The 12,847-nt window shown below is 43.7% G+C and overlaps 1 gene segment (V, D, J or C); it reads right to left on the bottom strand.

Annotated features, from left to right (window-relative positions):
- Positions 1–9,734: 9,734 nt before the first annotated feature.
- Positions 9,735–10,275, bottom strand: LOC115179254 (Ig lambda-2 chain C region-like; the record flags this gene model as incomplete). The annotated part of the segment is given in 1 exon segment: positions 9,735–10,275. A coding segment is annotated over 1 exon segment (360 nt), but the record flags the coding sequence as incomplete, so codon positions are not given.
- Positions 10,276–12,847: the final 2,572 nt, after the last annotated feature.

Raw genomic sequence — 12,847 nt, 5'->3', positions numbered from 1 at the left:
CAGCTTTGTAGAGCTTTACAATACTCATAAAGCATAACACAGCTTTACATACAATTACACTATTTTACACTCTTTACATAGGAAATATATAGCAAGTAATACTCATCTTTTATCATTTACATTTACATGACATTTGAGTCAGTTAGCAGACATTCTCATCCAGAGAATCTATGTGCATTCATCTTAAGGTAACTAGATGAGACAAACACAATAATTAAGCACATCATGTACCTATATAGTATACTGATTAATGACGTCTCTGACTTGAGCCTCCTTAAGGTCTCTTCACCCAAATTCACTGCAAAATGTTTTTTCAGTCAATGATGTCATATGTTATCATAACGCATATGGCAGAGTGAAACATTGTCATTTACGACAAATATCAATATTGACAATTGTGGCATTTTACTGTCAACAACAGAAATATAAATCATTTCACATGATTATTTTTTGCAGTTTATTATTCTGTCCTGAGGTAGGGTGTTTCCATAGAGGAGGTGCTTTGCATTGACACCTCATGTTTCAGTGCTCTGGAAGTGTTTATAACCCTGAGAGATTCACACTGCAGGACTGAGATCTGTCCTTCAACACAACAGAAACCAGGACCACCATGACTCTGATCACCATCTTCATCTGGACACTGATCTGCTGCTGCCTCAAACGTCTGTTGTTTTATAACTCTTACAATGGAAAAATACATATTGTTGAGTGCCTTGTATAATCATTGAAATGGATCTCAATTAATAAATGTACCTTCATAAAATATAATTAAATATAAGTCATATCTTATTTATACTCGTTGATCAATTTATATTTTTCCTCTTCAGGATCCAGAGGTCAGGTGACTGTGACTCAGCCTCCTGTAGTGACATGTTCTCCAGGAGACCCCGTCACTCTGACCTGTACAACCAACCCTGAAGTTCAGAAATGGAGTGATGGAGATGAAGCCTTGTCCTGGTATCAACAGAGACCTGGAGAAGCTCCCAAACTCCTGATAGGATATGTAATGACACCCTTAGATGGGATTCCTGCTAGATTCAGTGGCAGTGGGTCTGAGAGGGACTTCACTCTGACCATCAGTGGAGTCCAGGCTGAAGATGCTGGTCCCATAGAGGATGAATAATCTGTATCATGTCAACATAAAATTGTGTGTAGCAAGAAAATCATAAGTATTGGTGTGCCTCAACATGCACAGCTGGCCAACACTTCAGGGGAGCAGAATAGTGTGTATATGTGTGTGTGTGTGTGTGTGTGTGTGTGTGTGTGTGTGTGTGTGTGTGTGTGTGTGTGTGTGTGTGTGTGTGTGTGTGTGTGTGTGTGTGTGTGTGTGTGTGTGTGCGCGTATGTGTTTTCATGTGTATGTGACAGAGAGAGAGTGCTGTGAAACAGAAACTTCGATTTGCGTGGCCCCTGTCCCAGAATAGAACAGTACACTCCCCAGATGTTCCCCCATCCTTAACATCATTAACATGGTACCAGAGCTAGACCAGAGGAGGTTGGACAGTGGACACCAGACAGACTGGCAGAGGTCAAATATCAAATCAGAGATCAGATATCAGTCACAGGTCATCTGGGGAGACAAGTCAGTTCACTAGTCTTGTGGTGTGGTGTGGAAAGGGTTGGGCACCGGAAGTCAGCCAGACTGGTTGAGTTCAAAGGTTAAAAGGTCAGAGGTGGTGACGTACCGTAGTTTGGCAGGCCCTCGTCAAGGGGAGGTGGGGGCTACCTTCCTACAATTCTACACATTGTGCAATGAGGAAGAGAGAAAATGTTGCTGTTTTAAAGCTAATTTCCTGCAATTCTACACATACAGCGCCACAGAAAGTATTCAGACACCTTGGATTTCTTCACATTTTATTGTGTAACAAAGTGGGATTAAGATTTTTAAAAATCCAACTAAAATATAATCATTGCATAAGTATTCAGCCCCTTTGTTTAGTCAAGCCTAAATTAGTTCAGGAGTAAAATCTGGCTTAACAAATCACATAATAAGATACATGGACTCACTCTGTGTTACATAATAGGGGTTGACAAGAACTTGGAATTACTAACCCTTCCTCTGTCCCTCTTATCCAGAGTGACTTACAGGAGCAATTAGGGTTAAGTGCCTTGCACAAGGGCACATTGGCAGAATTTTCACCTAGTCAGATAGGGGATTTGAACCAGCAACCTTTCAGTTTATGGCCCAATAGTTTAAAGTGCCAGGCTACCTGACTCCCATCTGCAAGGCCACTCAGTCAAGTCTTGAATTTAATGCACAGATTCAACTGCAAAGACCAGGGATTTTTTCTAAAGCCTCATAAAGAAGGGCAGTGATTGGTAGATGGGTAACAATAACAAATCAGACATTGAATATCTCTTTAAGCATGGTCAAATTAATAATGATGCTGTGGATGATGCATTAAACCACCCAGACACCTCAAAGATCCAGTCATCCAGTTTATCCTGAACTGAGCTGCAGGACAGGAAGGAAACTGCTCAGGGATTTTACCATCAGGAAACTGAGGATGGATCAACAACATTGTAGTGACTCCACAATAATGACCTAAATGACAGAGTGAAAAGAAGAATACAAATATAGACAAAAATATTCCAAAACATGCATCTTGTATGCATCAAGGCACTATAAGAACACTGCAAAAAGAACACATCAAAGGAATACACTTTTTGGCCTAAATGCAATGCCTTATGTTAGGGGCAAATCCAACACAACACATCACTGAGTAACTGCCTCCTTATTTTCAAGCATGGTGGTGGCTGCATCATGGTATGGGGATGCTTGACATTGAAAAATACTGGGTTTTTTTTCAGGATACAAAGAAGTGGAATGGAGATAAGGACAGGTAAAATCCTATAGGAAAACCTGCTTCAGTCTGCTTTACACCAGAGACTGGGAGAGGAATTCACCTTTCAGCAGGACAAGAACCTAAAACAAGGCCAAATCAACACTGGATTTACTTACCAAGAAGACAATAATGTTCCTGAATGCCCAAGTTACAGTTTTGACTTAAATCTGCTTGAAAATCTATGGCAAGTTTTGAAAATTGCTGTATAGCCATGATAACCCAACATCTTGACAGAGTTTGAAGAATTTTGAAAGGAAAATGGGCAAATATTGCACAATGCAGGTGTGGAAAGTTCTTCGAGACTTACCTAAGAAGACTCACAGGTGTAATCTATGCCAAAGGTGTTTGTAACATGTATTGACTCAGGCAGCTGAATACTTATGCAACGACTATATTTTCGTTTTTAAATTGTATCAATCTTTAAAAAATATAAACATGTTCTGCCACTTTGTGTAGATTGTTGACAAAAAAAAGTATATTAAATCCATTTTAATCCCACTGTCACAGATTTCCTCGTCGTCAGACGATATAGCGAAATCATCGTCAGAGAAAGTGGACCAATACGTAGCGGGTGGCGTGTTCAACATCATATTTATTTAAAGACGTTGACCACGGAAAAACAAGAAATGCAGACAATACGACAGGAGACAGTTTCGCAGGCTATACCTAGCAGTGCAAAAAACAACTACCCACGAAACACAAAGACAAACACACCCTACTATATAGGACTCCCAATCAAAGGCAACTCAACACACCTGCCTTCAATTGGGAGTCCAACCCCAATTAACTATACATAGAAAAACAAACCTAGAACCTATACCAACAACTAACACACCCCACTACACCACACACAAAACCCCATAATACTAAATATACCTTACATTTTACATTTTAGTCATTTAGCAGACGCTCTTGTCCAGAGCGACTTACAGTAGTGAATGCATACATTTCATAAATTTTTTCTCCGTACTGGTCCCCCATGGGAATCGAACCCACAACACTGGCGTTGCAAACACCATGCTCTACCAACTGAGCCACGTCCTGACCAAATATAATACAAATAATACCTAAATATTGGTCAGGACGTGACATTACCCCCCCCAAAGGTGCATACACCGAATGCACCAACATAAAGAAAACCCAATACAAAAATAAACCCCCTAAACTAAAGGAAGGGAAGGGAGGGTGGCTGCCGTCAACGACGGCACTGTGCTACACCCCCCCTCCCCAACACACCTATATTGGAGGTGGCTCCGGTTCTGGCCTACTGCCCTCCAGACCGTAGACAGACTTCCTTGGCTTTGGACAGTAGGCAGACTCCTTCCGTTCCAGGTCGTAGGCCGACTCCTTCGGTCCCGGTCTGTAGGCAGACTCATTACATTCATAGTTACTTAATTTTAATTTGGGATCGTAGCCAGACTCACCCGGTTCTGGGTCACGGGCAGATTCCCTCAGTCCTGGGTCGCAGGCCGACTCCCTTGATTTCGGTTCTGGGTCACAAACAGACCCCTTCGGGCAGACGGGCCACTCCGGCAGCTCCGGGCAGACGGGCCACTCCGGCAGCTCCGGGCAGACGGGCCACTCCGGCAGCTCCGGGCAGACGGGCCTCTCCGGCAGATCCGGGCAGACGGGCCGCTCCGGCTGATCCGGGCAGACGGGCCGCTCCGGCAGCTCCGGGCAGACGGGCCGCGCTCCGGCAGCTCCGGGCAGACGGGCCGCTCCGGCAGCTCCGGGCAGACGGGCCGCTCCGGCAGCTCCGGGCAGACGGGCCGCTCCGGCTGATCCGGGCAGACGGGCCGCTCCGGCTGATCCGGGCAGACGGGCCGCTCCGGCTGATCCGGGCAGACGGGCCGCTCCGGCTGATCCGGGCAGACGGGCCGCTCCGGCTGATCCGGGCAGACGGGCCGCTCCGGCGGCTCCTGACTGGCGGGCGGCTCCGGCGACTCCTGACTGGCGGGCGGCTCCGGCGACTCCTGACTGGCGGGCGGCTCCGGCGACTCCTGACTGGCGAGCGGCTCCGGCGACTCCTGACTGGCGAGCGGCTCCGGCGACTCCTGACTGGCGAGCGGCTCTGGCGACTCCTGACTGGCGAGGCTGGGCTGACGCACTAGATGCCTGATGCGTGGGGCTGGTACTGGATGTGCCAGTCTGGGCACACGCACCTTAGGGCTAGTGCGGGGAGCGGGAACAGGCTGAACAGGACTAGGCTGACTATTTGGAAGCTTGGTCCGGGTTGCTGGTACCGGTCGTGCTAGACTGGGAGTACTCACTTCCGGGATACTCCGAGAGGCAGGAATCGGAAAGACTGGGCTATGGAGGCGCACAGGTGGCCGGGATCGCACCACCTGCACAACCCGTCCTGGCTGGATGGAACTAGTAGCCCTGCACAAGCGGGGTGCTGGTACAGGGCGGACTGGGCTGTACGTGCGTATGGCTGAGATAGTGCGCACCTCGGCGAAACACGGCGCTCTCCACCTTCTACGCCCCTTCCTGCACTCACGGGTAGCTGGCTTATGGCTCTTCCTACGCCCAGCCAAACTACCCGTGTGCCCCCCCAATTTTTTTTATTGGGGGTGCCTCTCCAGCTTCCTAGCCAGACGTGTCCCAATGCAGCATTCCTGTTCCACCCCAGCCTTCTTCCACGGGCCCACTCCGGCCAGTATCTCTTCCCAAGTCCACTTTTCAGAATAATCCATGTATTCCGCGTCCCGCTCTTTACTCCGCTGCTTGGTCCTGTTGTGGTGGGTAATTCTGTCACAGATTTCTTCGTCGCTAGACGATATAGCGAAATCATCGTCAGAGAAAGTGGGCCAATACGCAGCGGGTGGCGTGTTCAACATCATATTTATTTAAAGACATTGACCACGGAAAAACAAGAAATGCAGACAATACGAAAGGAGACAGTTTCGCAGGCTATACCTAGCAGTGCAAAAAAACAACTACCCACGAAACACAAAGACAAACACCCTACTATATAGGACTCCCAATCAAAGGCAACTCAACACACCTGCCTTCAATTGGGAGTCCAACCCCAATTAACTATACATAGAAAAACAAACCTAGAACCTATACCAACAACTAACACACCCCACTACACCACACACAAAACCTCATAATACAAAACAAAATATACCTCTACCACGTCCTGACCAAATATAATACAAATAATACCTAAATATTGGTCAGGACGTGACACCCACTTTGTAATACTATAAAATGTGAAGAAATCCAAGGGGTCTGAATACTTTTGCAAGGCACTGTATTGCCATGGGGCAGGGAGAAGAATGTGCAGTTTTATGATCTCATGCTATTCAACACATTTTGCAATAAGGCTGGATAAATGTTTTATTTATTCAAGTTAGTTTCCTGCAATCCTACACATATTACCATGGGGCAGAGAGGAACATTTGCAGTTTCACAGATAATCTCATGCTATTCTACACAATTTGCAATGACGCTGAGAGAATTTGTCATTTTGAAATAATTTCCAGTAATTCTAAACATTTATGCCATGGGTTGTGATGTGTTTATATCCTATCTGAGGAGGGTGGGGTGACCATATAGCTTGGTTCAAAATATAATGGTTAAGACAAGGGGAATCTAATATCCCATAACTCTTTGCAATTCATGGGACCAGCGTTGCTAGTTAGCAATGGCGCTAGTAGTTGTCAATGGTCCCATGAATTTGTTTACGCTTCCACATGGAATTACTTCACTGTCTTAAACTTTCCATCTTCAACCTAGCCATAGAGATCCTATTAAATTACTAGAAGGGTTACGTCATAAACCCTCAAAGTTCCAGAATGGGATGAAAATGCTGCCGTTGTGGTCAGGGAGAAATCCAAACCATTCTAATAGGAATGAATGATAGTAGAGGTATAGTCCTGTTTTTACTTATGCAGGAAAATTAAAGTAAGTTGTGTGATGTAATGGAAATTGCGTAATAGAATTTCTGTCAACCTAAAATATTGTCATATAGTCATAAATACAGTTTATATGGGTTTAACACAACATTTCTGCATAAATAGCCTCTAAAGTATGTATTTAAACAAAATATATGTAAACAAAACGAAAGCTGAGAGTTCTATTATATGATACAATATCAGTACAACTTGTCTAAGTCATATCATCTACTGATTTCAGACAATGTATTGCTGTGAATTGACTGGATTTTTAAATGGAATGTTGGTATATTGGCAATTAATGTGAATGTCACGTCCTGACCATAGTAAGCTGTTATTTTCTATTGTAGAGTAGGTCAGGGCGTGACGGGGGTTTTCTAGTTTTGTTTTTCTATGTTGTTATGTTCTAGTTGTGTATTTCTACGTTGGGCAGTTCTAGTTTTAGTATTTCTATGTTGGCCTTTGTTTGAGATGATCTCCAATTAGAGGCAGCTGGTCATCGTTGTCTCTAATTGGAGGTCATACTTAAGTTGGTGTTTGTCCCACCTGGGTTTGTGGGAGATTCATTTTGAGTCAGTGTATGTTTCACCTCTGCGTCACGGTTTGTTGTTTTTTTGTCATTCAGTTTATTTATGTATTGCATAGTTTCACAGTGTAAATAAAATGTGGAACGACACACACGCTGCACTTTGGTCCTCTCCTCTCTACGACAGCCGTGACTGAACAATTCATCCAATCATTCCTCTTAAAATGTCTGGCTAGCTAGCTAATAAACATACAGTGCAGATACATTCTTCAAATGTAGAATTTTAAACAATATCTTATCACAACTCTGGCAAACCATGGTTGACCAACTCCCTGACCAAAATGGCTGACCTTTATCGCTTCGTAAGATGGTTCATGTCATAGAGAATGATAGAGGCCTCTAGTGGTTAAAATAATGTTTTAGCATGGGCAGCGCCATGGAGGGCTTCCACCAAACTTCTGCCATTTTAAAGTAGTCAAAGTACTCAACTGGGTGGCAATTCCTGAATGGCATTGCCCATGCTATCACGGCACAAATAGAAAGATGAGTCCTCTGTCTGTCTGTATGGTGCATGTCCGTTCAAGTGAAACTTCCCAGTCCGAACTCCTAACTTTTGATAACTCTGACAGCATGTGTACATCCCACTAGTTAAAGTAACAACCAATGAAATTCACTTTTTATTACCAGCAGTCAAATTCAGTTAACCAATATGCTACTAATATCTGGTGATGTTGATACTGTTCTGTCATTGTACACCTATCTAGTTATTTATTTACAAAAAGCAATAAACAGTTTGCAGGCCCAGTCTGTAATTCCACCAACAGCCTGACCCTGCCACTGTTTGACTAATAACTATTTGTTCTCTCCTGAACTGATCTTCAGGATGACTCCATTCTGGCACAAGAGGGCGCCAACAAGCTGAAAACACCAGAGCCATAGATTTACTGTAGATAGTAAGGCTCCAGTAAGCATCACCTGTCTCCATGGGTCTAGTCTTGGATCCTGTCTATTAACATGTGAAGAATGTTACACCAGTGGAAGGTTCATCTCTCTCTCTCTCTCTCTCTCTCTCTCTCTCTCTCTCGCTCTCTCTCTCTCTCTGTCTCTCTCTCTCTCTGTCTCTCTCTCTCTCTCTCTCTCTCTTTTTTTCTCTCTCTCTCTCCCTCTCTCTCTCTCTCTCTCTCTCTCTCTCTCTCTCTCTCTCTTTTTCTCTCTCTCTCCCTCCCTCATCCCCAGCAGGTGTGTGTTTAATAATATAGTGCTGTTTTGCATAGTTGTTGAGCCTCACTGCTCCTGACACTTTAAGACTTCAGTGTTATCAGCATTGGGTCCAGTCTGCTCACTCCTCTCAGAGTCACAGATGATGATGAAGATGATGAAGATGATATCACTGATTCCACTGCTGATTATTCTGGGGTTTCTGACTCAGGGTGAGAAACTCTCAACATTCTCCCTGTGGTCTACTGGTTTTTACAGGAGCTTGTACATGTTTGTCCATGGAAAATGTTTCAATGCCTTATAAGTTGATTTTTAAGACAACTCAAAGCTAATTTCTCCGTTTCAATTTCAGCATCATCTGCACAACGTGTCCTGAATCAAGCTGATGAATTGAAGTCTGTTCGTCTGGGAGACAGAGTGTCTATCAGTGCTGTTGCAAGTTCAACCGGTATTGGTCATGACATGAGCTGGTACCTGCTGAAACCTGGACAGGCTCCTAAACTCCTCATCTATAAAGTAAATACCCTTCAGTCTGGAACACCATCTAGATTCAGTGGCAGTAGATCAGGTACTGAGTACACTCTTACTATCACTGGTTTCCAAGCTGAAGATGCAGGAGATTACTATGGTATGGGTGATTATGGAGGCACAGATCGTTTCACACAGTGATTTAGAGTCGTACAAAAACCTCCCTCAGTCAGACTGCACAGAGACTGTACTGCTGCAGCTGGGACCTACTGCAGGTGTTGAGGAACAACAGACTATGATATGAAACACTGGTTCACTGAACACACAACTCAGGTCCTGGTTATATGACATCACCAAGCATAAATCACCACTACTTTACCACCAATGGTCAGATAATGTGGTTCCCAGAATAGAGCACCTCTGTCCCCAGATATTCATAACCACCACTTTACCTCCATAAAGAAAATCTGGTTACAACTCACAAATTCATCTCAAATTCACCAAATAGTTTAGTCACAATCAAAACCAACAGCTATTTCCCATAACCCCCTCCCATGTCTGTAATGGTCAGATGATGTGGTTCTGCTCCTGTCCCCAGATATTCACTGTCCCCAGGGGGTCTACCCACTACCCATCCTCCCTCACCCTCCCTCACCCCTACCAACCTTCTGATGTTCATGTTGTTACAGAGCAGTTTTGTCTTTGTTTAACAACCACAGGTCCACAGATATTCACTTCTATTTCTTTACATAATAAAAATCAGGGACACCTTGATTGACATTAATACAAAGTATTTTATTTTGTTAACATTTCCAATCTAAAAGCAGAAACAATAAAACACAGGTACAGATTTAAAGATGCAGAATCCCAAGTTGATGACCAGAGCTGAAGCTCTAGATAGATATTTAGAATGATAGAATGACAGATAGGTAGGTGTTCTCTGTGTACAGGGTGTCTACTGGGAGCAGTGGTGTGGCTCCAGTGTGTGAGTGATGGGGGTCTGGTCCTTTAGGGAGGCCTCACAGGTGACTGAGCCAGACTTCCTCCACTGGTCAGTGGGGAGAGTGAGGCTGCTGCTCCAGCTGTAGTGACCGTCCTTCTCCAGGACCTCCAGGCTCTGGCTGCCCTGCAAGGCCCTCCCGGCCCCCAGCCTCCAACCCAGCTTCCAGCCCCCCGGGAAGCCCCTGTTGGCCAGGCACACTAGGGCCACATTCCCCTGGTCCTGCTCCTCACTGGAGGGAAGTAGAACGGTCAGGGAGGGACGTACCACACCCACTAGGAGAGATAGGATGAGGGGGAAAGGAGAGATGACATGTAAGGGTTAAACTGGACAAGAACCTTGAAGAACTTTCAGCAACTTTAATATGAAGATACAAATATGATATTCGTATTGTATAATATAGTCTGTGAACATGGCAAGTTATCTATAAATATTAATTACAAAGTCTTTTACTTCCCTCCAATATCATCGATGAAACATGACCACACACAATGGTCAGTGATGTTTTAAAGTACAGTACAGAAATGAAACTTACATGCTTACAATATAAAATGTTTAACAATGCTGCTGAACTGTTTTTGTGTGTTTAACTTCTTGGGGACCCCTTCGAGATAGGATCCCGTTAACGGGATTGTTTGACAAGATAGCATGACGCAAAATTCAAAACAGCAATAATCGAATACTTTCAATTTCTCAAACATCCGACTATTTTACACCATTTTAAAGATACACTTCTCCTTAATGTAACCACATTGTCCGATTTCAAAAAGGCTTTACAGCGAAGCAAAACATTAGATTATGTTAGGAGAGTACATAGACAAAAATAACCACACGGCCATTTTCCAAGTAAGGAGATATGTCACAAAAACCGAAAACACAGCTAAATGAAGCACAAACCTTTGACGATCTTCATCAGATGACACTCCTAGGACATCATGTTACACAATACATGTATGTTTTGTTGGATAAAGTTCATATTTATATCCAAAAACAGCATTTTACATTGGCTCGTGATGTTCAGAAAATTGCAGAAAATGTTTAGCCTCCAGAACTTCCGGTGAATGAGCACAAATATTACAGAAATACTCATCATAAACGTTGACAAAATACATAAAAATTATTTTAAGAATTATAGATACAGTAGTCCTTTATGCAACCGCTGTGTCAGATTTTAAAATAGCTTTTCGGCGAAAGCACATTTTTCAATATTCTGAGTACATAGCTCAGCCATCACGGCGAGCTATTCAGACACCCGCCAAGTTCGGGGCAACCTAAACTCAGAATTAGTATTAGAAATATTGTATTACCTTTGCTGATCTTCGTCAGAATGCACTCCCAGGATTGCTACTTCCACAAGAAATGTTGTTTTGTTCCAAATAATCCATATTTTTGTCCAAATACCTCCGTTTTGTTCGTGCGTTCAGGTCACTATCCAAATGCATAACGCGCGAGCGTAATTTCCGACACAAAAAGTCAAATTGTTCCATTACCGTACTTAGAAGCATGTCAAACGTTGTTTACGATCAATCTTTACGGTATTTTTAACGTAGAATTGCGATAATATTCCAACCGGACAATAGCGTATTCATTTCAGAAGAAAAATAAGGAAAGCCGCGCTCGTGTGACTGCTTATTTCCAATCCCTTTGTTGCCTGGCAGGCCACTCAGTAACTGAGCTCCTATATTCTGCCCGGTTACTGGATACGGATGAAACAACTTTCTGAGGGCTGTTGACAGCCAATGGAAGCCTTAGGAAGTGCAACGTGACCTCTAAGTATTTGCAGTTTCTCTAGGGATTCAAAAGTAGAACTACAATTCTCAGACCTTCCACTTCCTGGTTGAGATTGTCTCAGGTTTTTGCCTGCCATATTAGTTCTGTCATACTCACAGACACCATTCAAACAGTTTTAGAAACTTCAGAGTGTTTTCTATCCAAATCTACTAATACTATGCATATTCTATTTTCCTGGCAAGATTTTGTACGTTTGCCCAATTACAAAGAAAGGATCAGTCTATAATTTTAATGGTAGGTTTATTTGAAGAGTGAGAGACAGAATAACAACAAAAATCTCCAGAAAAACGCATGTCAAAAATGTTATAAATTGATTTGCATTTTAATGAGGGAAATAAGTATTTGACCCCCTCTCAATCAGAAAAATTTCTGGCTCTCAGGTGTCTTTTATACTGGTAACGAGCTGAGATTAGGAGCACACTCTTAAAGGGAGTGCTCCTAACCGCAGCTTGATACCTGTAAAAAAGACACCTGTCCACAGAAGCAATCAATCAATCAGATTCCAAACTCTCCACCATGGCCAATACCAAAGAGCTCTCCAAGGATGTCAGGGACAACATTGTAGACCAACACAAGGCTGGAATGGGCTACAAGACCATCACCAAGCAGCTTGGTGAGAAGGTGACAACATTTTGTGTGATTATTCGCAAATGGAAGAAACACAAAAGAACTGTCAATCTCCCTTGGCCTGGGGCTCCATGCAAGATCTCACCTCGTGGATTTGCTATGATCATGAGAACGGCGAGGAATCAGCCCAGAACTACATGGGAGGATCTTGTCAATGATCTCAAGGCAGCTGGGACCATAGTCACCAAGAAAACAATTGGTAACTCTACGCCGTGAAGGACTGAAATCTTGCAGCGCCCGCAAGGTCCCCCTGCTCAAGAATACATATACATGCCCGTCTGAAGTCTGCCAATGAATGACTCAGAGGACAACTGGTGAAAGTGTTGTGTCAGATGAGACCAAAATGGAGCTTTTTGACATCAACTCAACTCGCTGTGTTTGGAGGAGGAGGAACACCATCTCCACCTTCAAACATGGAGGTGGAAACATTATGCTTTGGGGTGTTTTTCTGCTAAGGGGACAGGACAAC

Source organism: Salmo trutta, chromosome 39 (assembly GCF_901001165.1).
Source record: "Salmo trutta chromosome 39, fSalTru1.1, whole genome shotgun sequence".
NCBI lineage: Eukaryota > Metazoa > Chordata > Actinopteri > Salmoniformes > Salmonidae > Salmo > Salmo trutta.
The sequence above is the reverse complement of the archived record's forward strand: the minus strand, read 5'-3'. Positions and strand labels throughout refer to the sequence as shown.